This window comes from Ambystoma mexicanum, chromosome 9, assembly GCF_040938575.1.
Source record: "Ambystoma mexicanum isolate Mex_15411 chromosome 9, UKY_AmexF1_1, whole genome shotgun sequence".
Classification (NCBI taxonomy): Eukaryota; Metazoa; Chordata; class Amphibia; order Caudata; family Ambystomatidae; genus Ambystoma; species Ambystoma mexicanum.
This window is the reverse complement of record NC_090931.1, coordinates 142,255,146-142,282,662: the sequence shown is the minus strand read 5'-3', so window position 1 is coordinate 142,282,662 and position 27,517 is coordinate 142,255,146. Positions and strand designations below refer to the sequence as shown.

Here is a 27,517-nt window from a genome sequence, read left to right as displayed (position 1 = left end):
AGAATGCTAAAGAATAGAAAATAAAGGCATTTTTTTGTAGGTAAAGTTTTTTTTAATTAAAATGGGTTAAAGGGGTACAAAAAACAGGGGTGCAGGGGGACCCCCATTAAAAAAAATGCATTTTTCTGATGCTTTTGAAGTTCGATGCTTTGGATGTCGAGACTATCACTATAAACCCACCAAGTGCAGTAGCACCAAGTGCAGTAGCAGCTTTACGGAGACTTGGGACACCTGGATAGAGGGGGAGCACAGCAGTGAATGCAATAACAGTAAATGCAATAGAAGCACCTAGATGTGGGACACCTGGATAGAGGGGGGCACAACAGTGAATGCAATAACAGTAAATGCAATAGAAGCACCTAGATTTAGGACACCTGGATAGAGGGGGGCACAACAGTGAATGCAATAACAGTAAATGCAATAGAAGCACCTAGATTTAGGACACCTGGATAGAGGGGGGGGGCACAACAGTGAATGCAATAAAAGTAAATGCAATAGAAGCACCTACATTTAGGACACCTGGATAGAGGGGGTCACAACAGTAAATGCAATAACAGTAAATGCAATAGAAGCACCTAGATTTAGGACACCTGGATAGATGGGGTCACAACAGTAAATGCAATAACAGTAAATGCAATAGAAGCACCTAGATTTAGGACACCTGGATAGAGGGGGGGGGGCTCAACAGTGAATGCAATAACAATAGTAATTGTAAACTCGAAAGGCAGGCAGATATCAGAACGTCTAAGTTTGAAGTTCCTGAGTAGTGTTAAGTGGCACAATCGGGTCAATTCTGCTAAGCAGCTGTCTGTCACAATCAGGATGTCTGGGACAGTCAGGTTAGGCGTGGAGGGTTGCTTTTTGGCACATTTAGGTTATCTGGCACGGTCAGTCTAAATGTGAGAAGCTGTTGTGTGGCCAATGTGGCTGGGGGCATAATCTACTGACAGCAATGTGTTTGCCTGGGCACTCACGGTGCAATATATTGCTGGATTAGACCATCTATCCTAGAGTAATATGGTTCTATGTTCTTTCGTCACTGGTAATGTAAAAGCCTGGCATTTAAACGTGTACATAATTACAAACATGTTCATCACATTTTTTGTTCAATTTTTTTAGGGGGAGTTACCCCCAACCCACACCTATTTTTACCTTTTAACTACCCTCCCAACCCTTATCTGCCCCCCCTAAAAACTTTAATATTTTAGTAATTATGTGCACGTTTAAACTCCTGGTGTTTACATTACCGGCGATGAAAGGATGTCGTTCCGAGTAATCTATGGCTAAGGGCTAAAGGTTATCTTGCAGCAAAATATGGCTATTTGGTTTGTAGGGGCCGTTTTTGGCTACAGATCTTATGTACCTGAGACAAGACTTAACATTCAAGGTTATAATGATTTTCGTTGGGATTGGACAATTTACAGAAGGTCATTCATTGCTAACCCCCTACTGTTCTTATCCCCCCTACCTTGTCGGTCGATGCTGGTTGACGGCTGCCAGCACCACTGGCTAACATAGGCGAACTGTTGTTCTTTAACTCAGGTCCTTCACCACGGTGGCTGCGCAGGCAGGAGCTGGCCTGGAAGTGTTTTCTAAGTGGGTTTCCGATGACCAATCAGGGGAAGGGGGCGGGATGGGAGGCAGGTGGGGAGAGAGAAACAAGGAAGTGACTCTGAGCCGAGGGTCGGGGAAGGGAGAGCCCCATCGGTCGGGGGAACTAAACAAACTCAATTAGCTGGCAGCAGGGTGCAGTGGAAGGCCGGGATCTCAAGAGGCCCACAACACTCACCTGCAACGCCAAAAATAGTGGCATGCATGGAGGGAAGCACAGGCACTAGGCCAGGAAGCGGCTCCTCAGTGATGACCAATCAGGGGAGCGGGGCGGGATGGGAGGCGGGTGTAGGGAGGGAAACAAGGAAGTGACTCTGGGCAGAGGGTCAGGGAAGGGAGAGTGCGATTGGGGGTGCATTTGGGGGACTAACATATCTCAATTACCTGGCAGCAGGGCACGGGGAAGGGCCGGATCTCAAGAGGCCCACAACACTCACCTGCAACGCCAAAAAAAGTTGTTTTTCTTTGTTAAAAGCTGAATTAAAAAGTGACTGATACAGACATAAAATACATATTTGACATGAATAGAAGAGTACAGCACACAAAGGAAAGAGTCTGGTGGTTCAGAAAAAGTTTGTTTACAAAATAAATGTATAATATTTGGATAGTCGTGGAGTAGTTACCACTTAAAAAAAAAGAAAATCGAAATCGCTACAATAATTTTGTAGAGATCGCCATGTTGACATTAGGAGCAAAATGGCCTTTTAGGCGATATAGCAATGGCCGAAAGGGTGCCCAAACAGGACAGCCATTTTGTTTGCCCACTGTTGGCCAGTTTGATAAGTTATTTCACTGTGCACCTCACCTAGTAGTTTTGAGCAATGTCCCTCAGGGCCAGTCTTTGCATACGGCTGTCAGGCAGCTGGCTGATGTGCCAGCCTCTAGGGTGGCCAGGCGCAGTCCAAATCCTCCAAGAGCATGAGCTGTCATGATGCTTGATGCTGCCGCATCAGGGTAATGCTTATTTATTTTCACATTTATAGCAGCACACCAGGCTCTGAGGCATCGAGGCGCTAGTCAGTCATAGTAGTGTTGCATGAGGTATGAAATTGAAAGACAAACTTGTGGTATTCAGTGCGATAAAACATCCAATTGCTGGATCCACGTTAGACAAGGTCATAAGGCGGGATCACAGCAAGGGAACGGTAGTCCACAGGGCAGTTACAGCAGCATTGCAACAGGTATAAGATATGCAAAAAAGCTAAGAAAATCACCGGTGATGCTAGTTACTCTAGTTACAGACATCGGAAATGTTATAGTATAAGACAAGATAAAAACCCACTTGCTAGGACCCTGGAATGGCATGTTTGCAGGCGAGATCAGGCAAGGCCGAGGTAAATTGTGACACCATTGTAAGTATAAGATATGTCAAACGTGAAAAAGTCAATAGTGTCACTAGTGAGACACTCATCATGTTGCAGTATGGAAAGTCATAGAGGATCAATACTGTCAATTTAGTGAAACAAACAAACCCTCTCCTGCAGGGAACATAATGATGCACAGTTGGCGTGCAGGATCACATCAAGCAGGCATAGGGAACAGTGAGCGGTGTCAGATGCTTTGGTAGTAATGGTATGATATATTTGAGATTTGAGCAGTGAGGAAGGCCAAAAGCAGTCCCCGCTGGCAAAGCCATACCCAGCATAACTGGGGGCTACATCAGCTGCGTGGGTATTGGCATCAAGGTCTACATTCGGAAAGGATTTTTTGCAACCGCAAAGTCAGTTTTGCGACTGCATCGGACAATAGAGCAAGGCTGCGAGTTGGGTATGTGGACAGTACATAGTAATGGTGCCAGCAGCGGAGGCAGGGCAGACACTGTGAGATCAGGTTGGGTCGCGAGGAGGAAAGAGGTGGGCAATTGTAGAAAAGCAGCAAGCGGTCTGCTTGGCATATTCAGTGCGGGTAGGTGATACAAGGCAAGGGTTTACCAGAGCACATCCTGAAAGCAGGTGGCCTGACTTACCTTTTGAGAATGTAGAGGCAATGAAATCTCATTGAGCAGGTGCTCCGGCTTGTCTGGCGGAGACTGACAGAGACTAGATCTGGAGGCCGAAGACACTGCCCTTTGGCACTGGCCCGCTCCACCTGCCTGTGAAATGCGGGCTTCTGGTTTGAAGGGCTGATTACCCAATCAGGTTGCTCCAAGCACAGAGCAAGTGTAGGACCATACGAGCTGGTAGTGATGGCAGCGGCCATCTTGCAGTGATCTCCGAGGTCCATGAGGTAAATAGGACAAATGGATGGAGGCTGGCTGGGGGTCCACAGCGGATGCTTCCCACACTGTGGACTGACAGAGACTAGATCTGGAGGCCGAAGACACTGGCTTTTGGCACAGGCCGGCTCCACCTGCCTGTGAAACGTAGGCTTCTGGGTTGAAGGGCTGATTGCCCAATCGGGTCACTCCAAGCACGTAGCAAGTGCAGGGCCATCCAATCTGGCAGTGATGGCGGGGGCCATCTTGCCCTGATGTTACTATGTATGTACAGAAAAAAAGTGCTACTCGAAATCAGCCAGTCTGAGAGCGAGAGCACTGACTGCATGATGCCTGCTGCTACTGGCCAGCAAAGCCAGGCTAGCACCAGGTGCCTGATTTTATGATCTAGTAAAAAGCAACATTTATTGCTTATCAGTTGCCCTTGCCCGGCCAGGCCTGACCGCACGTGCCTCCTCCTCAGCACATGCACTGCAGCAGTTGGTGGGCGGGACTGTGAGAGGCGAAGATTGATTATTGGATTGGGTTGCCTGGGCTGTGTTCAGTCAGCTCATCAGTAGGGACTGGCAGGACACTGCAAACTTTAGAGATGAATTGCCATCATTGGCTTTGATCAGCTACCCAGGCATGGAAGCAGCAAGTCCCAGAGGGCAGCAGGGCAGAACTCGGGAGGTGGCCAAGCAAGCGGCTCGAGTGAGTGAGGGAGAAGCTTCCTCTGTGCCAATATTGCATGTTTGGTATGTAAAATTTGGTTGTACCCACAATCCCTCTCTCGCTCCCCTCCATAAGAACATAAAACCGAGCATTGGTAAATCCACTCGTTTTGGCGTTTCCTGAGGTTATTTGCATTTTGTATGTATAGCTACCAGGGTGCAAGGAGGAGGGTGCAACGTTTTAAATGAGAATGCGATAAGGTGTGGGGAAGTGCAGGAGAATGAGAAGAAAGGAGTATAGAGCAATAGCCCAATATGAAGTAACTGTATGCTGGCAAATGGAAAGCCAGGCGACTTTCTTCTTACAAAGCTGCTGATTGGAGCAAAAATTAGGGAACATCTTAAGTGCAGTACATAGCACATATTCACGTACAATTATTCTCCCAACTGTAACCGGTACTCATTTATCGACCTTGGCAAATTGAAAGACTCAGTTGTCTTTGCCAGGTTCTCAACCTGAGACCTACTGATCCTGCACACATCACTGCAGCAAGCGCCCAACTCACTAAGCTATCTCACTTCTGTAACAAAACCCATGCTGTTCCCAAACACCAGCACAGAACCTGCAAGCACCAACCCTGGCCAGGGCTTTCACACATATTGCTGCAGCAAGCCCTCAAACCACTGAGCTATATTGAGAAATATTACTGCTTTAAACACCCAAGCATATAGCCTGCGGGCACTGAGTAAAAATACTCTAACCGTGTGTCCGGTGTAGGAGGATGGCATAGTAAGTCAATGAAGGGCACAATTTGCTGAGCACATCAAACAAGCACATGCATTGGGTACTGCTTTAATGCACCCCCTCCGTGTCTGGGACAGATGCCTGCATAGTTTTACTGAGGTCCGGCTGCTGAAAGCCAATGGCTCTGATGTGAGGGCACCCTGGTGCCAGCGCTTGTCCTGTCCTCTGCGAGCCATTGTCATGCCAAGGGGAAGGTCAGAGAGTTCCATTCTCCTTTTGGTCTCTCGTGGTGGCCCCCCTCATAGCCTTGCACTTTAAAGGGGGTGATATGAAGGCATGGTGACCCCGGTGAGAGAGGCTGTATCTGGTAGCCCACGGGCCACATGCAGGCAGCACAGTTCCAGTAAGCGCCCATGCTGAATGCCTGTACTGCGCAACATATGTCCATTGTGGATGGGTCAGGTAAAAAAGAAGGAAGCGCTATCTCTTGATTCATATGAAAAGAAGGCAAGACTTCGGGTAGAAAGGTCACAACCCTTCTCAAAAGCAGAGCCTTTGCTCACTCTAATCGAAAGGGCTTCCTCCACCATAGAACATCCAGTTGCAAAGAGGTCCCACCAAGAAAATCGCACAACTGATTTCTGGTTTCTCCCATTCCAGTCACTCCGCTTTCAGGAAGCTTCTGGAATTCTGCTCCACGCTCTTTCTATACTCTAAGCCACATATTCCTTCCCAGTGCCCAGGCACAGAACTAGAGCGTCTGGTCACCTGCTTTTACTGTTCCATTCAGATGAACTCAAATGGAAATAGCATGCTGTCCTGAGTGGCCTCATCTACATAAGCCAGAACAAAAAGGTCCCAAAGAGCAGGCACCACCTGCGCCACCACCGCCATATCTAAGCAGGCACCACCTGCGCCACCACCGCCAGATCTAAGCAGGCAGCACCAGTGCCACCACCGCCATATCTAAGCAGGCAGCACCAGTGCCACCACCGCCATATCTAAGCAGGCACCACCTGCGCCACCACCGCCAGATCTAAGCAGGCAGCACCAGTGCCACCACCGCCATATCTAAGCAGGCAGCACCAGTGCCACCACCGCCATATCTAAGCAGGCACCACCAGTGCCACCACCGCCATATCTAAGCAGTCACCACCTGCGCCACCACCGCCATATCTAAGCAGGCACCACCAGTGCCACCACCGCCAGATCTGAGCAGGCACCACCTGTGCCACCACTGCCAGATCTGAGCAGGTACCACCTGTGCCACCATCGCCATATCTAAGCAGGCACCACCAGTGCCACCACCGCCAGATCTGAGCAGGCACCACCAGTGCCACCACCGCCAGATCTGAGCAGGCACAACCTGTGCCACCACTGCCAGATCTGAGCAGGTACCACCTGTGCCACCATCGCCATATCTAAGCAGTCACCACCTGCGCCACCACCGCCATATCTAAGCAGGCAGCACCAGTGCCACCACCGCCATATCTAAGCAGTCACCACCTGCGCCACCACCGCCATATCTAAGCAGGCAGCACCAGTGCCACCACCGCCATATCTAAGCAGTCACCACCTGCGCCACCACCGCCATATCTAAGCAGGCACCACCAGTGCCACCACCGCCAGATCTAAGCAGGCAGCACCAGTGCCACCACCGCCATATCTAAGCAGTCACCATCTGCACCACCACCGCCATATCTAAGCAGGCACCACCAGTGCCACCACCGCCATATCTAAGCAGTCACCGAAAGGGATTACCCCGATGGTTGGCGGATGCCAATGGAAAAAAAGCACTGCCAAATGCAAATGTTTTTCAGGAACATCACTAAAGTCAAAGTGGTGATACTGGCCATGTGGAGCGTGTCTAAATATCAGAGTGTCTAGGAAACAAATACACCATAACACAAAAAACCACCTGTAATAGGGACTTCATTAACTAGGAAATACCCCACCCTTTCCTCTACCCTACAAATAGGCAAATGCCACGACCATCACTTCCAAGCAGCCCTTGCACACCTACAAACCAAAAGGTTTTTTTTAAAAAATCCCTGTAAAGTTCAAGAAACATCAAGAACTGTAGTAGCACCCAAACCCATGCTCGCACAGAGTGCAGCACGCCCTAATTCTCAGAGACTGCGCCGCACCAAGTGCAGAACCAACCAGGCCAAAATCAAAGAAATACACTTTCATTCAAGCATCACCCCAAAAAGATTGACTGCAACAGCCCATTACAGGGGTCAACACACAGCTGACATGTTTCTCTGAGGCCCACTAACCTGCCTGCCTTTCTACTAACTAGGTGGCAATGGGGGTGGCGAGACACTTCAAGACATGAAATATATAAAACTCAGAAAGGGGAACAAGCCTGTCATCCTTTCATAGAGTAACTCGTGTACAGCAGTTTAGTTGCACACTTTTGGTAGAAAGCCATCTCAACCTGCTGTGCGCGGTGGTCCCGGCTCGCCCTCTGCCTCCTGGCTCAGCATGACATGCCTGCATGCCGTCTCATTAACATATTATGCATGGTGTGTGTCCCCCTGTGGTCTGGCACAATAAAATGTGTAGAAAATAGGCAGTGGTGTTAAGTAAGTTGGGCACAAGCTGAAGAGCCGACGTGGTCTATAGAGAAGGGAGACCCTGGCATTAATAATAATCAATCGTTAGCAGGTGCTATATATTAAACATCCTCCCAAAGCCATGGCGCTTTAAATTAAATAACGCTTCGGGAAGTACTCTATTGCCCTTACATATAAACATGTGACCACGTAGCATGTCTTTCTGGCAAAGTAAAACCAGCTGTATTCCTAACTCCTTTTTGCATCTTAATGCCCCCCAAAACCTCATCTTTCACCATTATTTACCTACACAAGGGTGTGCACCCTGTCCAGTAATCCTCGTGCGCAGCTCCCCGGTTTACTTCAAATTCTAGATGGTGTACAATCGTAGTGACTCTTCTGCACTTTGGGAAGGGGCTGTTGTGGCCTGCTCCGGTTCACCGGAGCAGGCCTCATCTGATGTCGGGATCACCCAACATGCACCAAGGAACTGTGTCCACGTAGTGCGCACACTGGCACTGCAGGGAGCACCCTCTATGCTCTGGATCACCGGAACAGGGACAACTGGACTGGGGGCGCCCAGCGCACCGTAGCCCCGGGGGCACGGGGGCACCCAGACCGGGCTTACACCAATAGCCGTGGTCACACGGCACAATCATTCCATGGGGACGGTGTTGCCCAGCAGGGGCACCGCCGGGATGCATGGCCCCGCCAGTGGGCCTGCAGCATGCGGGGTGGCACCAGTATGGTGCTACCAAGAAGCACACTGGAGTCAGTTCTTGTTCGACTGACGAGCCGAAACTGGCTCGTCCCTTTGATTGAGTTGGTCACATGGTTACTACCATGTGATCATTACACAAGTCCTGGGAGCTACCATGCAGCATGCAGCGGGTGAACTACAAGATCGGGGGGTTGCCGTGACAGTGGAGCAACTCAGGAGCAGTCACTGACAGCTCCCATTAGCGGGTGGAGCAATCAGGTCGCCCAAGTCATCCCAATCCTTGTGACATGCTCACTGTCTCCCGCCGCACAGCTACCGATAGCAGTGCCAGTGTTATGTAATATTTGGTATACCGCAAATGTGTGGGATACCAAATATGACAAAACTCCCAACTGGCCCCTGCCACAAACCTCAGCCCATGGCAAGTTTGGGCTTGTGGCGCACCTTTTCCCATGACTGTCCACTTGGAAATGGGTCTGCGTGTCCTCCAACAAGGCCCTGCCCCCCCTCTACGCCTGCAGGGGGTTTTATACGTGGTTTGCGCAGCACTAGGCATGATTTGCCTTGGCAGAAAAATGCCTGCTTAACTTGGCACCTTTGCACATTATTGCCATCGCCACCGGCGCTGATGTCTGAAAACAAACGAAGATGCGTAGATTGTACTGCAGGGCATGGAGCCCAATTTATTGTTAGTGTTATTCTCAAGAGTCATATGTGTCTAGTTCAGAAACTGTAAAATGAATGTAATATCATACAGATTTGGAAAGCGCATGTTTGAGCTCTAATCCCAGGTTTTCTAGCTGGACACGCTGAGCCCAATCTGATAGAGAAAGAAATACAAGGTAAAAAAAATGGCTACCATGCCGAAAAAATCACAAACTGCAGAACCAATCACAGCCTACTAACATACAGCATATCCAATCAGGAACTGACAGCAGAAAACACTAGACACACACACCCACAAGCAAGTAGTGGACATTTTCGAACAAAACGTAATTATTACAGTAACTTGTTTACTTTAAAAGCAAAATACAATACAATGTGTAACATACATTTTAAATATGTAGTGAATGCTTTTCAAAGCATCAATCTAGTCCAATAACGTTTTAATAACATTAACACATGACCACCGCCATGTTGGAAGTAAACATGGCTGACAACCTCTCCACACAGTAGAAAATCAGCCAAATAGCGCAAAAGGGGGTCTGTTTCGCCCACAGATGGTTGGATATTGGAGGAAAATCCTATTGATTTAACGCAGAGATGGGCGTAAATGGGTGGGACACATGGGCCAAACAACACATATCCATCCTCATATGCCAACTTGCATTGAAAAGCATTACAACAAACCTGCATTCAAAGCCCCTGCTTCAAGCTCTCATGTTAAAGCTCTTATTTTAATGACAACACGTTCGGCTTTATGACACCTAATGGCCAAAACTAACGATATGGTGTATTATGTACTGCCAGCAGGAATAGCCAGTAGGTATGTGTCCTGGGGGTTATTCTGAAAGACAGTAATTTTTTGACAACTCGCAGGATTAAAAAAGCAGTGCTTTTAATCCTGCGAGTTAATTTTGACATTTCAAAAATGCACGACCTGATGCAAAGACCGGCATTGGATGGTGTGCATTGAAAGCATCACACAGCAGCTCAATGCCACAAGCTGTTCTAAACGGCCCTGTAAGAGTGTCCCGTCAATTCCCACAAAATGGTTGTTCCGTTTCTGTTTGAGCCGTTCAATTAAACATCATGTTACAGTGTGTGAAAGATGCAGGTTTTCATATGGATGGAGTTGTGATTACACACGACACCATAGGTGCCAGGGTGGTCACGTGTGTACGTGCTGATGCTCCCAGCATGTCACTCAGGGCTGCGTGTTGGGTGGCGATTTTCAATAAAAGGGCTGAGCGGATTGCCGCTCAGCAGTTATTCACCCACTAAATGGTGTGGCCTGCTGTCATTGGGTTGTGTGGCTGACTGCATATATAGCTCCGGGCCCCGGCGGTCCCAGAGCCCGTAACAACTGGCAACGAGGGTCGGGGAACTCAGTGCTGCTGCCTACATCCTTGGCATGCGCATTTTGGTGTTCCCTGCTGGGGAGCTTGGATGCTGCGGCCTGCAGCTGCACGCGCACGTCTCTGCTATGGCCCTAGCATTTGACCCTGCTGGAGCGGGAAAGGGAATGTGGCGCAGCACCCACTGCTGGTACTGTGAGGTCCAGTCCTACCTGGGGAACAAGACATGGGCACAGCCCGGACCGTTGCCCCATTCCCTCCCACCTGGGGGAGCCCACAACAGGTGCAGCCCTGGCGACCGAGGAGAGGGGAAGAGTGTATAGATACTCCCACCGGGGAGAGGGAGTTTGCGCAGCTCACGCCGGTGCTGGCAGAGCTTCCTGCCTGGTGAAGGTGTGCCCACGGCCTGGGCCAGCACAGCAGTTACTTACACTCCCGCCTGGGTGTAAGAGCCCTGAGCTGCGGCCCGAAGCTTCCTCTGATTTAAATCATTAGGCTCCTGCCTGGGGTGAGCCTGAAGGTTCAGCCTGCCTCACACTCCCGCCTGGGGGGGCCCTGGGCATTTGCCTGGTAAAGTAAGAGGATACCCCCCCCACCCACCACAAGTAAGTCCTGCCTGGGGTTTGGACAATAACTCCTGCCTGGGGGGAGAGAGCAGGGGGTGCACCCCACACTGCCACCATTTCAGGTGCCATCAACTACTGGCTCGGGGAGAGGGCAAATGGTGCAGCCCACTCCGCTGCCACACCATTGGCCGAACAACTCCATCCTGGGTGAGAGAACACTGGTAGCTGACTCCACGACACCACATCCCAACCCTGGCATAAACCCCTGATAATGGCTCTCGCCACTGAGAGAGCTCATGCGGTCAGGCTAGAAAGCCCCCCGGGGCACCCCCAGCTGCCTGAAGATGGATCAAGACCCCAGGTTCAGAGGGAACAGGAGCCTGGGTGACGTCCAAAGAGCCATGTTCACCACACCAGGCCCAGACACTACCCAAGTGCCATGCCATGATCTGGTAGGAGCTTCAGTTTCATAGAAACCCGGTCTCTGAGTTTGCCATCTATAGAACTCAGCCATTACTAGATACAGCCAGGACCCACTGGATAGCGAGGCTCAAAATGTTTTTCAAGGCAACAGAGTTAACGAATGATCGGAAGAAAAAGACTTTGTAGTTGTTTTACACGGGGAGTGGCGTCTACAAACTTTATAAAACCTTGATGCCCAGGGATCGGTCTTACCAGGATGCTGGGAGAGCACTCGTGGAGTATTTCACCCGGATAGTAAATATTGACTACGAAAGATTTCAACTTCGGCAGTCGGCCGAGGAGCCAGATGAGAGTATTGATAGGTTTGTCACCCGGCTGTGTCAGCTGGCAGCAACGTGTGCTTTCTCCGATGAGGAGGGCGAGCTGCGTGGCTAGGTGATGCAGCGGTGTCTATCGAACATGCTGCGCACGCACATTCTAAGCGAGCCTTGGATCCCACTGGTGAAGATCTTGGAACTGGGATGGGTCCACTAGTTTGAGGAGGTGAGATCAGTGCACATGGAGGGGGCCATGAAGGGGCAGCAAGGGTTGCATATAACGGAGGTGCAGGGGATACGCGCACAGGGCTAGAGGAGATCCAATTGAAAGAAAGAGGAAGCCAGTGTGTTGTAGAGGTCGACGAAGAAAGAGAGACCCGACCATCAGTGTGACCATTACAGAGGGATGTTGCTGCACCCGAGAGTATGTCCAGCCTCGGCAAGGCAGGAGGTGCCATTATGGGGGGCACTATGCCGTGACATGCAGAGCCCCATGGCCGGTGAGGGAGGAGGCATGGTCACAAGATCAGTGGAGGAAGAAGAACAACGGTGCTCTCATGAAGATAGCAGCACTCACAGAAGAAGTAGTAAGAGAGGAAGCTGGAGAAGGGGACGAGGATCAGCAGTGCTTCAGAGATGTGGTTCCCTGGGATTCTGACACAGAAAATGTCTTCTTCCCGGGAGGGAGGGTGCAAGAACAGCCTGACGTCAGCCGGGAGTAGGCCACCGGCAAAAGCAGGGTGAGAGACTACCAAGGAAAGCATAGGGGTTGAGCGAGAGAAGACGGCTAGCTGCTCATGGACTAAAATGTTAACATGCCTGTCGAGGTGCCGTTATAGTTTTGTTATCGGTTACCCTTGGCAAGGATTCTTGTGACTACACCCGGACACCGTACGTGCCAGTGTAGTCATGTGCCGAATGTCAATGAAAGGGCTGAACGAATTGCTGCTCAGCAGTTATTCACCCACTAACGGAGAGGCCTGCAGTCATTGTGTTGCGTGGCTGACTGCATATATAGCTCCGGGCCCCGGTTGTACCTGAGCCGGTGATAGGGTAGTGTTAAATACCACCCCTGAGAGGAGTTATGCACTGAAGAATTCTTGCACCAGGAAAACTGACTTAAAGCCCCCTGCATATTAATAGGAAAGTTCCTGGTAGAGAGGGTGAACTCATGCAAATGCACAATGCCAAAACTGAACGACTTGCAAAATACCCAGCAAAGATCTTAAAGGTGCCCAGCCTTCGTTCTATGTTTTCTTGTGCCATCCCTTGTTCCGTGAAAGAACTGTGCCATCTGATGGGTTTCTTGGCAGCCCCAAGGGTGAAGAGTAGCAACCTGGAAAATAGTGTGTTTTTTTTCCATGGCTGGCACGGAGCTGGAACATTCAAATGGGAAATAGTAGTTTGGAACATAATCTGAACGCTGTTAAAAAAAATCAGCGCACTACAAAAGGGCATACTGCAAACCTGCAAATGAGCAGGTGCCCCCCTGCCCATACAAAACCATGAAGGACAACATTGACTCGCTCGCTCCAGGCATGGCAGACCTCTGTAACCTCTCCTTTGCCACTGGAGTTTTCCTCACTTTTCTCAAACCCTCTCCTGTGCACCCTCTGCTCAAAAAGCCTTCCGCTGGCCATTCAATTCTGGCAAACTACCGACCAATCTCTATCACTCCCTTCCTGGGAAAACTCCTGGAGAAGTTGGCTATCTCTCCGCTTACCCTCCACACTGAATCTGTTGGTTGTCTCCATGACCTTCAGTCTGGCTTGAGAGCATCCAGAGGCACTGAAACTGCTCTCCTGAACACCCTTGAAGACCTGCTCTCAAATCTCGACTCTAACTCTCCTTCTGTCCTCACGCTGCTTGACCTCCATTCTGCTTTCAACACAGTAAACCAAAACATCCTGATATCCCGTCTCCATGACACCCTGCTGATCACAGATCAGGCCCTGGCGTTGCTTGCTTCCTTTCTCTCTGACCGCCCTTCCCGCTATCCCGCTCTCTACTTGTGGTGTCCCTCAGGGATCTAACATATCCCTCTGGTTCTTCAATGTCTACATGGTGCCTCTGGCACACAGGATCTCTGCCTTCACCTGCAACTTTCAGTGTTATGTGGATGACACACAGCTCTCTTTCAGGCTACCAACGGCCTCCTCCTCCTCACTTATTCCTGACTGTCTGTCCGCAATTCAGTCTTGGTGTGCTGCAAACCATCTCTGCCTCAATGCCAGCAAGACAGAGGTCGTCCTCATTGGGACCTCTGCTCCCACTTTCACTCTGGCAGGCCTCCCATGGCCCTGCACCCTCACCCACTAGTGAGGCAAAAAAATCTAGATGTCATCTTTGACTCCACTCCTTCTCCTCTCACATCTCGGACATCTCTACAAAAATCCCACTACTAGCTGCACCTTGTCAGCGGTATTCTACCTTTTTCTCACTTCCCCCCAGAGGCTTACTGTCTCCAGAGCCCTGGTTCTTTCTAAACAGGACTACTGCAACAGTCTCTTTCTCAATCTTCCTACTTCTACTCTCCGACCTCTACAACTCTTGCAGAACAGAATCGCAAGACTTATCCTTGGCCTCAAGCCCAGGGATTCAATCTCTGTGGTGCGGAAATCCCCCCACTGGCTCCCGGGGCTGCAAGGAACAAGTTCAAGATCATCTGCATAGTCCATAAGGCTTTCTGGGCCGGGGCCCACATTATCTACAACTCTCTCTCTCTCTAAATACTCTCCTTCTAGAGTCCTCTGCTCGTCCTCCAACTCCTTGCGGGTGAGCCAATATTCAAAACAGAGATGTGGGGGTAGATCTTGATCCACTGCAGGTGCCTCCCTCTGGAACAGCCTCCCTGCCTCTCTCCATCTTGAGCTGGAGCACCTTAAGTTCCGGAAACCCCCTCTCTATTCTTGTCTATTTCCCTCCTCCCTCTCTCCCTAACTCTGCTCCGTTTACTGACTGGTCGCCTGGTGCACCTCCAGAGCCACAATGGTGTCAGGCTCCTGCGCCAGTACTTGCATTTGTCCACAGGCCTCTGCACTCTGCTCACCACTTCTGCTCTTTTGAATTAATTCCATGAGCAGGGTCACCTCTCTGCACTTAACCAGGGCTCTGATGGGCTGGGTGCACTTCTTCCCTTCCCCCTCCCTTTCACCTCTTGTCTGCACACTTACGTTACCTAGAATGTACTAGGACTGGTTCGCCAGGCCTAGTACAGTAGTTTTTTGTTCTTGTATGCCCTCTCCTTCTTCCCCCTACCCCAGTGTGACCCCACTCTCTGTCACGCACTTGACTATCTGAAAAGTTGTTGGCCTAATACGGTAGTTTAAAGATTGTATGCTCTTCTCCCTCTCCCGACCCCTTCTCGCCTCCCTTCCAGTCAAGCATTTCATTAGTAGTAATGCCGTTAAGCCTAGTTTGATAGTCATTTTTGTTAGATCTTTCAGAAACTTCAAGCCTAAGAATGACTCTGTATTCCCTTGTTCCCTTCTCGCCTTGAAGCACTTCACTTGTGTATAAGGGCTTTACAGATAAACAATTCCAATTACAAAAAGGTGCTCTGTAGCAGAGGCAGCTTTTGGTGCCTGGGGTGCAGATAATATGGTGCCAGTGGGAGGCTGGGGGGCGCACTGTGCACCAGGAGTGACCCTGGGGGTGTGGGGTAGGGCAGCCACCCTTCTGTCCCTACCCTGGCTCTGCCACTGGGAGGTATAAACAATCAACATCCCCTCTGATCTTCCCACATGGCGCACTATCCCTCCCTGATGCATTTGCCTGACAACTGCATCCTTGTTGGAAGACAAGCAGATAGTTCACTGGGTGCAGCCAGGCATGCGTGTGCGTGGCTGGTGAAGGTTTAGCATTCATTGCTGAGGTTGTTATATTCTGAAGCCGCAGAAGTGGTGGGTTGAGTACATCACAAGCCCAGCCTCAGTGCTGTCTCCTTGGGGGCACTGCAGGCTCTGCGTGCCTGGGACGATGACAGGTCGCCTTAAACGAGCTGTATCATTGAACCTCCCTGGAGAGTGCACAAGTCGCACACCCCCTTCTGTTGAGCGCCTGCCACAATGGTGCAAGGAGAAGAGGCACTACAAATCTTTCATTGTTACATCAATATGCCATTACGAGTGGCACATGCCAGGAAACTCTTGTTGTTGCCAACATTACAGCCCAAATACCACCTTCAAAACCCAGGGGCCGTGGTTCAGTAGGGAGGCCGGTGACCAGGCCAGTCCACATTTATGTTTGCAGTGGGATGATGACCTGGACCAGGCCAACGATGCTTCTTGCCCGGGGTGCAATATGCTGTAAGACCAGCCCTGATGTTAGTAACCCAATGTGCTTGGAAATGCACCATTCGCCACACATTTTACCAAATATGTCCCTCAGGTCTTAGTGAAAAGCAGCAAAACCCAATTTGCTATTGTGCAGCATATTTTCCTGGGACTGGGGACTATTCTTTTTTTTTCTCCCCAGACCACCCGTGTTTGAAGAAGTTATCATGTGACATAAATGTACCAATCTTTCTGACCTGCTCATTGCTCAACCTCTTTGTTCAGAGGCAGGAGAGAGCGTGGTCTGCCTTTCTGATCTTGCGTGACCTATTCAAATGCAGGCACCACGGTGCACCGTGCCACGCAACACCTGTGCATATGCTTTCACTTAGGAAGCCGCTCCCCTCACTATTATGTTGAAGGATGCCCTGTATGTGTGCATGCATTGAATGCTTTTGCACCCCTTATGCACCCTTAGTGGAGGGCACCAGGAGTAGGAGCTAAGTGTTATGGTGCGCCCCTAACCCCACCTTCTTAAATACTATCCTTCATCTGTTCCCGTATGTAATAAATACACATATCATGGTGCAAAGGAAACGTTTTTACTCTGGGCACCTTACAAACTAAGAGTAAAGGAGCAACTACCTGTATGTGTCTCCAGTGGAAGCAGGAGTAAGAGCAGCAGAGACAGGCCTAGCGGGGAGCTCAGCAGGCTAGCAGGATGACACAGGGGTCAGAGGCTGGATGTCAGATGTCATTGAGTCTTTTCAAACCCTAATTAAGATAGGGCAATAGTGTTTCACTTGTGAACTTTGATGAACCTGGGTGTAGAATGTTATGATTTGAAAAGTTGTGTTACAACTTTTAAATTGTGCTGTATTTAATACTAACAACAAACTAATCTTCCAGCCTGCCACACTAGCAATCTCTTCACATCACCACAAGACTGAAGCGCTTGATGCCAAACAGCATGACCGTTGCCTCAGAACACATGTCCTGCATGCATGAACCCCGCTTGGTCACCATACACCCGCACTATATACAAAAGATATTTACCCACCCACCACACTATTCTATGCCACACAGACATGACTGCTACCACAAGTACATATACATTAATGTAACCATAGAGTTAGCCCCACAAACTAAAACCAAATACGCATACCCCACGGTATACCTAGCCTGGTCGCATAGAGCAGCATGTCATAATCACCCAGAAGCCTACATGCACCAAAAGCCAGGTTCCTCCCAATCTGCATGTGGCAACACAACAGGAACTGCCACCATGCCCTGCTCCCTTCAATCCCATTAACTTCCAGCACCCAAACCATTGTCTTGCAGGTTCTGAAGCGCCAAGAGTCTGAGAAAAGGGTAGAAATCGTGCTATTCAAGGCTCAGTTGCATACCAATACTTTTCCAGACATATTGGTGCAGCACTTTCACCAGATTTCACCACTGCATCATGGCTGCCGTTTTGGCAAAGCCATGGGGAACATTTCCTGAAGGCCACCTTCAGCAAGTCCTGCTTTAAAACCAACACTCTGCATGCTGACTGCTGTTTACAATGAGAGGTATTCAACTCCAAATCCCAGAAGCGGAAGTGTGTTGGCGGAAAAGCTAGGCCAGACGTATTGTGTCTATGATGACGGGAAGTAGTTTGACTGCTATTTTCACCCAGGCATCGTGGTGAACTAGTGCACACAGCAACGACATTTACAAATTAAGCTGTTTCAAATAACCCTAAAACCTACCAATTTAACAGGAACACGTTGTCTAAATGTTGTTCTAAAGAAACGAACATTGATTGAGGCAACTAGCACCATATATTCCTTTAGCCAGTTCTGACTTTTCACCCAACAGTGCATTGCATGCTGGGATATGTATGCCAATTCTAGCAATATGCCAGGTGGAACAACTATTTCCTTCAAGAAAAACGCCTTTTCCTAAAAATTCAAAACTGGAAGAAAAGACGGTGAGGCCCCTGCCATGTGATGATCTTAAATGAAATTTCCAAATTAAAACACATTTTTCAAATTAATTTTAAGAAAAGGAACTAAAAAAGAACACTTTGGGCAACCGAAGTTTGACTATGCTACAGTTTGTTTTTAAAGTAGTAAATATACAAGCACAATCTGTTGCACACATACTCAAGCAGGCATGGAGACACAATAGTACACTGATGGACACAAAATGACTGATGGCATCAAAAACCATGCATTCAACAACATTATGGGAAAACAAACTATGTGCATGTTTCTAGCACATGCACATGTCTGTTCTCTGCAGAGAATATTAATAAACGTCTTTTATGAGGGACACGTCTGCAGATGTCATTATCCAACCTCCAATGTTCAGACACTTTTTTTTAACTGTATAATATGATTACAGATTATGATTTGGTCAAAAACACTTCATTGTTTGGAATTGTTTCTGCACGCTAAGCCATGGTTCCCCCTCTTACAATTATCTGTACATTTTTTCAGCATGAAAAGAGGCCACCGCTTAAATCCCCGAGCAAAGCACAATCAAAAGACAAACTACCTCAGTGAGTATCAAGTATGAGTATATATCTAACTTTTTGTTATGCATAAAACAATGTGATAAAATAAATGTATTTGTCATTTATAAAGCGCCATTTCCCCATTTGTATGGCCTCAATGTGCTTTGTGGTTGGAACGCCCTTAGGAGCCAAATTCCATATATGTGAAAATTCGAAGGGCCTGATTAATGTAAAAGTGCTCAGCGATCCCGCAAAGCCTACGTGACGAGAACGATTCTGCGTGAGCCTACGCACAGAAGTTATTGTGCGTGCTCGCATATTCATAGAATTGTTCGCGCAAAGTAACTGTATATGCAAGTTGCGGCCGGAACGCCCCAGACACACCCCCACATTACGCATAAACAGCCAGAAACAGCTACCTTTGCATGCTCTTTGGGCATGAACACATTAGTTCAGAACCCCGGCTGCCTACACGCATCCCTAAATCGAATATGCAATCTCCTCTGTGCAGTGAATCCTATGTGCACGTGTCTGTAGGCTTGACTTCCGGTGGTGGATAGGATGAGGGCTTTGCATGTCCATTTCCCAGACAAGAGGCTGCGTGGTCGAATCCATGAATACGTCTTGTTCCACGCATTTGTCGGCATGCGATGGACTGCCTGCGGGCTGTCCATTATAACGCCCACATTTTGCCTTGTTTTTTCTAATTTTCCGAGTTCCACCCCTTACTCTGCCCTCTGTGCAGGCCACGCCCACCCTTTGCGTGGTGTCTCACGCAAGGCACTCGGTTCCTCGCAAAGATGTGTCAAACCTGCTGAAGTTCCAGCAAAGTAGGAACAAGTACTGCACATTCGATTCCATGAATCGACAAATGGTATTTTACTTGCGGTTTGGCGTGCAAAGTCCCTATTTACCATGCAGAAAATTCCATGAATCTGGCCCTAGGAGTTTACTTTAAGATATGTGTGTGCATTCTGCTGGGTTAGGACTTAGGAGGCTGCCTTGGCTCTGGTAAGCAACCAAGAGGTCAGGCACGTAGGCAGGTGCTGTCAGTGGTTTTGCCGGGTTAGGATTTAGGGTGCTGCCTTGACTCTGGTTAGCAACCCAGAGGTCAGGTACATGCTGTCGGTGGTTTAGAATAGAGTGCTAGTGCAAGAGATTCGATGTGTGCCCAGCTAGACCAAATTGTTGTAGGTTGTCTCTGTATATTAATGGCAGGGGTGTTGAGGCACGTAAGGGGTTTCAGTGTGGATGGCAATGCAAGCTGCTGGACTGGATTTGTCGTAGCTGTAGCTGCATTCTAGAGTGCATGGATGGGAAGCCGTGCCTGTGGCAGGTGTCCACGGATGTGGTGCTGATTATACATACATTAGACTCTGACGTATTGTGTCAGCTGTGTCCGTTTTCTTAGGTCTCTCATGGCGACAGACTGGACGCTCAAGTGCGTTTTCTAGTGGGCTTAGCATACTACATTTGGAAGAAACTGGCTGGTGGAATTCTTGAGTCCAATAGGTAAATGCATTAAATAGATCTTGCCACCTTCAGCTGGGGATCAATGGTATGGTTTCACATCCTCTGCAGAAAGAACCATCTAAGTGCGTCTTACTGCATTTCTAATCCTACCCCCAAGAGCCATTAAAGTGCGCTTTGTGCCCAGTAGCCTAAGTCGAGCTGGCACATTTACCTTCTACCCATAGTGAAAACCTATTTGTATTTGTATTTTATTTATTTGTATAGCGCACCAGGCCCGGAGGCAACCGGGCGCATATCTTAGAACAACAGGTACATGAAAAGAGTTACATCAGTCAATTACATTCACATGAACAGAAGGTTACATCAATCAAATAGCATATGTAAACGCAGTAATGTACATAACAGTGCAGTTTGGTAGGCAAATTGGCGGGAGGTAGTTTGACAAAAAGATAGAAGAGGTGGAGAAGATCAGATGTCATGTGAAGGCAATTGGTCAAATGTAGCATATAGCCATAGCTTGGCTTTGTGTTTGAATACAGTGGGAGATGGCAAGGTTCTAATGGTGAGTGCAGTGTGTTACAGATTTTGGCAGCTAAGACTGGGAAGCTAGCACCTCCGGCTGTCTGTAGTTTGTATCTGGGGATCGTTAGGCATTGTGCTTGGGAAGATCTGAGTGATTGTGTAGGTATATACTGGGAGAACCGTGAGGCTAGGTAGATGGGGGCCTGTTTGTTAACACATTTGTGAGTAATGGCCAGGGATTTCAGTGATATCCTTTGGGCAACTGAGAGCCAGTGTAGACTTTTCCTAGTTTCAGTGATGTGTGCAGATCTAGGAATGTTGAGGGCTGCTCTGATAGCATTATTTTGAATGATCTGGAGTTTGTTGGGGTTGCGTTGGTTGGTACCTTGATAAAGAGCATTACAATAATTGAGTTTGGACATAACCAAAGTCCTAGCAAGAATAATGCAGTTCTGAGTCGAGAGGAATGGACGGCAGGCTGTGATCAGCTTACATGTGTAAGCAGAGGCAGCGACAACCGCATTAGTTTGTCTATCAAGGGAGAGTGTAGAATCAAGGTAGATTCCCAGGGTTTAAGTTTCTTTGGATACTTTGGTGGAGGTGCCATCGATATTGAAGGTGTTAAACGAGGGGTCAAGCTTATTGAGTCTTTGTTGGGTGCCAAGGATGAGGAGCTCTGTCTTGTCATCGTTGAGACAGAGCTTGTGTTGATCCATCCAAGCTTGGACAACTTGGTAGATGTCATTCAGAGCTTTAGAGTCAACGGTGTAGTCACCAGTGATAGTGATGAGTATCTGGGTGTTATCAGCGTAATTGGTATAGGTGACAGCCAGATAACCAAACACATCGAACAAAGGTTTGGTAAATACATTGTAAAGTGTGGGGGATACACATGAGCCTTGTGGGACTCCACAGGGGACCGGAGTTGGATCTGCCGATGAGATAGGGGAGAATACTCTTGTATGCCTGTTGTCCATGAAGGAGCTAATCCAATTAGTCGCTTTTTCAGAAAAGTGGGCATCTGTTTTCAAGTGATGGCAGAGGATTCGGTGATTGACCAAATCGAAAGCTGCTGAGAGGTCCAAGAGTCGAAGGAGGGCCAGTTTGCCATTGTCTTTTAGATCCTCAATTTGAGTTTTGAGATCTAATAGGGCTGTTTCTGTCCAGTGCTTCGGTCTAAAGCCAGATTGTCTTGTGCCGAGTAAGTTGTTAGTTTCCATATACTTCTGTATCTGTAGGTAGGCTGCTCTATCTAATATTTTTAGAAAGAACGGGACCGTAGTGATGGGTCTGTTGTTGGATGGTATCGCTGGATCTAGTGTAGGTTTTTTCAGCAAGGGGATGACCCAAGTGTCCTTCAGACTGTTAGGGACAATTCCAGACTGAAATGAGGAATTTATGAAGGCGGTAATGAAGGGGGCAAGGTCATGAGCTGATTCCTTGATGATCGGTGCAGGGCAGGAGTTGCCTTGGCACTTGGAGGGTTTTAGATTGCTAATAATTTTTTCAACCTCAGGGATAGTGAGGGGTGCAAAGCTAAATGGGGTGTGGGTGAAGGCAGTGGTGGCCATCTTGGGTGCAGGGAGTTTAGTTTGGGAGGTGGTACAAAGGGAGTTTTGGATATTGTACCATGTATTGTCTTTGCTATATGTGTCAAGGATGGGCGCCGGGGATTCTAATTCTTTGAGAATTTTAAATAACTCCTTTGTGTTGGATTCAGCTTGCGAGATACGCTGGTTGTATATCTCTTTTTTTGCTTGTAAGACCACTTCCTTGTAATTAAGGGATGCGATGAAGAGGTTGTCTTTGTTAGTTGCACAAGGGAGACTTCTCCAGAGCGCTTCGGCCTTACATTTTACTTTACGCAGAGCTCTAAATTGTGGCGTAAACCATGAATTGAAATGGGCTCGTTGTTTAGCTTTCCGTAGTTTGAGCGGTGCTATAGTGTCTATGGCTATGAGCAGTATTTGGTTGAAGGTGTCCACTAGGGCGGTGGGGTAGTTGTGCTGTGCGGCACAATTGTTAAGAATAAGTAGGATGAGGGGAAGTAGTTTGTCCCTAGTGATGTCCTTTTTTTTCCTTGTAGGAATAGAGGGAGCTATATTAGGTTTGGGAGAGGGCTTGGTGGCTGGTATATGAAAGATGATGATGTAATGGTTGGACCAAGCACAGGCGGAGTTGGAGCTTATCGATGTGTTGCAGTTTAAGTCTGCAATCCAATCGAGTGTTCTACCCTTGTTATGGGTAGGTTCGAGGATGCGTTGCTGGAAACCTAAGTTAGAGATGATATCAGCAACCTCGGTGGTCATGAGATCCTTAGTATCTGATAGGCCAAGGTTGATGTCACCCAGTAGTAGCACTTGGGAGTTGGGCTTGGTGTTGTCAGTGAGGACGGATGTAATATCCTCCGCGAAGGAGTTGAGGAGTCCTGGTGGTCTGTACTTAAGGTGTAGTGTTGCTGTGTTGGACGGTGATAGGGATAGTTTAACTGATAGAGATTCGGCAGAGCTAAAATGGGGATGAGTCTCATATTGTTGTTGTCCCTATGTATAAATGCGACACCGCCCACTTTGGAAAGGTTGGATTGGCGATCATTTCTAAGGATGGAATAGCCATCTGGGGTAGCGAAGGCCAGGAGTGGGCCTGAGGCGGCATGTAGCCATGTTTCTGTGATGGCGATGAAGTCGAGGTTTTGGACGGTGATGAGGTCTGTGATATCGAGAGCGTGGGCAGTGAGGGACCTAGCATTGATGAGGGCTCCCTTTAATTCTTTAGTAGGGGTGGTCACAGGGTGGTCAGGTAGAGTTTGCGTAGTTGGCCGTGGGCTAGAGGTGTGGTGATGGAATGTGTTGCGCTGGGTGCAAGGTATGTGAGGCAATCTGGATCTGGGTCTGGCGTTCCTAAGTTGGAGTGAGCACGGTTGATTAGGAGTGGGTTTAGTTGCGAAGTGTTGAAGCCACAAGGCAGGTGCATTAAGATACGTTTGGTAAAGCAGTCAGTAAGGGGGTTAGTTGTAGTGTTGTGCATCGGTGTGACGGGGGTGAGAAGAGGTGAGTCAATGGTAATGTGTTTTGGAGCATAGTGGTGGGGTATGTACTAGGGTGGTGGTGGAGAATCTCAGCTGTGCCGACAGATGGTGCACAATGCGCAATGACTACTTGCCATGTAATGACAAGGTGTGTGAGGAGGATGCTGGTAGTGGAGCGCAGCAACATGTCATGACACAGGTGGCATAATGATTAGATTAGGTAGTGTCTGGTCGCTGTGGTGGCGCAATGGGACGTATTAAAAAAAACAATGCAGTTATACCGTGTGTGTCTTGTGTCTAGAGGTTCTGAACGTGCATGCAAGGCAGACATAAATGGGCACACAATGACAAGCAGTGAGTAAGATGGCACGAGTTAAAGACACAACAGTGAGCTTAATGCTAAATTCAAGTGTCAGGGCACAACAATAGGCTAGATACTAAATACAACTGTCTAGGCAAAGCAATGAACTTAATGCTAAATGCTAGTGTCAGGGCACAACAATAGGCTAGATGCTCAATACAACTGTCTAGGCACAGCATTGAACTTAATGCTAAATTCAAGTGTCAGGGCACAGCAATAGGCTAGATACTAAATACAACTGTCTAGGCATAGCAATGAACTTAATGCTAAATGCAAGTGTCAGGGCACAGCAATAGGCTATATACTAAATACAACTGTCTAGGCACAGAAATGAACTTAATGCTAAATGCAAGTGTCAGGGTACACCAAAAAGCAAGATATTAAGTACAACTGTCTAGGCATAACAATGAGCTTAATGCTAAATGCAAGTGTCAAGGTACACCAAAAAGCAAGATATTAAGTACAACTGTCTAGGCATAACAATGAGCTTAATGCTGAATGCAAGTGTCAAGGTACACCAATCGGCTAGATACTACATACAGAGGTCTAAGCACAGCAGAGGCTAAATACTAAATGTAGGTATCGGGCAATACAGTGGATTAAATGCTAAGAAGCAAATATTGGCGCGAGAGCTGGGCGCCGAATTTGAATGTTTATGGCACAGTAGTTCAGGAGGCAGACATTAGTTAGTAAGGCATGATGGAATAGAGGTGGCCTGCTAGGCTAAGTGTCAAACAATCATAGTGCGGTATGTACCGAATTGGGTACACGAATTAGGCACTATAAAATCTGCGTGACCTGAGGCAAGCATGTGAGCTGTAATTCAACTCCTGGGACATGTGGGCTGGCATACAGTTGGAGTTATGAGTACATTGTGTAGCCATTAATTAGGTCTAATTATTATAAGTATATAGCATTGTGGTAATTTACAAAATACATACAATGCAGCAAAGGTTGTATGCACATGTAGCAGGATATTGCAGGTAAGATGTAAGTCAGATAGTAAGACAGGTGCTAGGACAGAGGATGTGGCAAGGGATGTGTTTGTCCATGTTTATTTCTGCCACGACATATGCCGGGAGGTAGTACTCCAGTACTTGAGAGTAAAGGTAGACTACTGGGGGAAGTTCAACAGTAAAGGCAGTGCAGCGGAGGTGTGGGGGTGGGCAGCGTGGTAATGAAGCCACACTTATAGTTTATGCTTTGAGGTTTCAAAGCAGATAAAGAAGTGTGATGGGGTCACATAAAAGAAACACAAGGATACAGGTCTTACCTAGATAAGAAGATGAACATGTGTAGGGACCCAGGGGAGATTCCCAAGATTTTTGGGCAGCATTCCTGGCCCAGGCTCAGACGGCTCACGACAGGCTCTCGACAGCAAGCCTTGTTGTGTGGCCTAGGTGTAGAGTGCTTGGGTAAGCTCCTTGATAATTAGGTAGGGCCATCCAACTGAGTGTGTGACCATGTCTGTCCACCATTCAACTAGTTCTACTATTGTTGCTGCCTTTAGCGCTCCGTCTGGACGAGCATTCCATACTGTCCCTTTTAAGTGGCCCCATCCAAAGTGCGATCAGATTTAGGTGCAGTGCGGTTACAGGTTTGTGTCTTTTAAAGAGCTGGCGGTGCAGGCGGTGGCAGAACGGGGTGGGTGTATGATAGTCTGTGGGGAGGGAGTGGGGTGAGTGTATCATAGTGTGCCACTGCGAATGCTCCTAGCATCCACGGTGGTATGAAGGTGCAGGTGTTTTGTTGGTCCTGGGCCTGTACTTGGGTGTGCAGAGCACTCAAAGCATAGAATAAGAGGGGGAAGGAAAAGGACAGGTTTTGAGGGCCTGCAAGGTGGTTGTCGATGCAGTGGATGTTGAGAGGCAGAGTATTGCAGATAGTGGTAGCTTGGACGGAGAAAGAGGATCCACACAGTCTGGTGCAGTTATATTGGTGGATAGCTAGGAGAAAAGCTGCGCCGGATGCGGGTGTCCTGGAGGGTTGGTAGCGTGTGAGTTTATCTTGAAGGAATTCTGGGCCGGAGTTGTGGATAGCACAGTGAGTAATGCACATGGCTTTAAAGGTAGTTTGTCATCAAATGATCATTATAGAACTTTAAGTAATTGGGCTGTGCCCACTCCTTCCTCTGGTTTACTTTATCCCATTTAACACAACTATTGCTACCCTTGCAACACACACCCTAGTCCCCAGACTTTCACCATGCATCGCCACACTCGGTCTCCCTAGCCGCTCTCCTTGCTCAGACCACATTCGTCAACATTTTGAAACCTGACCCGCCCCCACCAGGATGCATGGTTAGGGGCTTTGCAGCTCAGTTTACAGCAATGTCAGAAATCCACGTTTGATTGAAAACGCTTTTCTCCCCTGGGTCCTGTGCAGGTCTGAGGAGCGTCCCGCCTCAGGGCAATATCACACCACCATGGCACACCAATCAGTATAGGGAACCATGACGGCAGTTAAGAAGACATTGGCAGTCTTCCATCCGGGCGCCCCAAGATACTTGGTAGGTTCTATTCTCCGGTTGAAAGATTTTAGAGTGAATGCTTTTCTTACCCTCTCTTAGAAAAAGCTCTAAGCAAAAATGCAGCATTAATTAATTAATTCTTTATAACACGCTTAATACGAGAGACCAATCTCTAAGCACATGACCGGGATTTGAACCTGTGTTGTTCTGAGTTTTCTTGCTTCCAAGACAAAGGCGTTCTCCCTGAGCTATGCTAACGGCCCGGGTGGCAATGGCCCTCAGCTATTAATAGATCCAAGGGCTGTTACTAGCTGGTAATGGCCCCCATGGAGTGTGCATTATTGGCATTAGACCACTCCATGTGATGAGTGTAGAATGTCCTGTTTAAAAGGAGGAAAGAGAAAGCAGAAACATTGGAATGTTTGTCTGCAATGCAGCTACGGCCAATCGCATTCTCAAATAAAGCAAATGTAGTGCTTGTGGTTCGTTATCTCCTCATTTGTTGTGGAATGTCTCCAGGCTTGATTTGAACATCATGCCATTGAATTTATATACGGAGCTGCTGATATTTTGGGTATTGTAACTTTGTGTTGCAATTCTTCAGCATGAAAATAGAACCCAGCTTGACCCAAGAACCTGCTCCAGTCAACATTTTAAAGTCCTACCGTTCCAGAACTTAACTGCTCAAGGCTGCCTCGTTCATGAAACTCCCCCCTCAAGATAAGACTTAGCCATACTCCTTTTCAAGGAATCACCCCTTCTAATCTGGATCCAAAAATGGATCCTCTCTGAACCTCTTTGAAGATTCCCCCATATCCTGTACCCGTATTGCTAGGGTTGCTGCGCAATTCTCAGCTCACTCCTGCAAATATTAATATCAATGTAAACTTCTCCAGCAAATCAAACCATGGTCTTCCGTCCGACAGATTAAGCCCGGACTGGCAGCAGTGGAAGACCTGTTTGGCTTCGCGGCTTTCAATGCCACTCGCCTGCTGAATGCCGCCTGTCTGCGGAGGCGCACGCTATTCTAAAAGGTCAGACCACGTCACCAGCTTGCTATGC

The 27,517-nt window shown here is 48.2% G+C and overlaps 2 protein-coding genes across 2 annotated transcripts in view; one reads left to right on the top strand and one right to left on the bottom strand.

Annotated features, from left to right (window-relative positions):
• The window catches only part of SC5D (sterol-C5-desaturase), a 220,354-nt gene extending 218,764 nt beyond the window's left edge, over positions 1–1,590 (bottom strand). Inside the window, exon 1 of the mRNA XM_069614317.1 lies at positions 1,469–1,590. The gene's annotated coding sequence lies outside the window, so the exon portion shown is untranslated. The remainder of the gene's footprint in view (positions 1–1,468) is intronic.
• LOC138487766 (uncharacterized) overlaps positions 1–27,517 on the top strand; it is a 263,072-nt gene that overhangs the window by 141,655 nt on the left and 93,900 nt on the right. Inside the window, exon 7 of the mRNA XM_069614315.1 lies at positions 18,585–18,646. Coding sequence (XP_069470416.1) covers positions 18,585–18,646 — 62 coding nt within the window. The remainder of the gene's footprint in view (positions 1–18,584; positions 18,647–27,517) is intronic.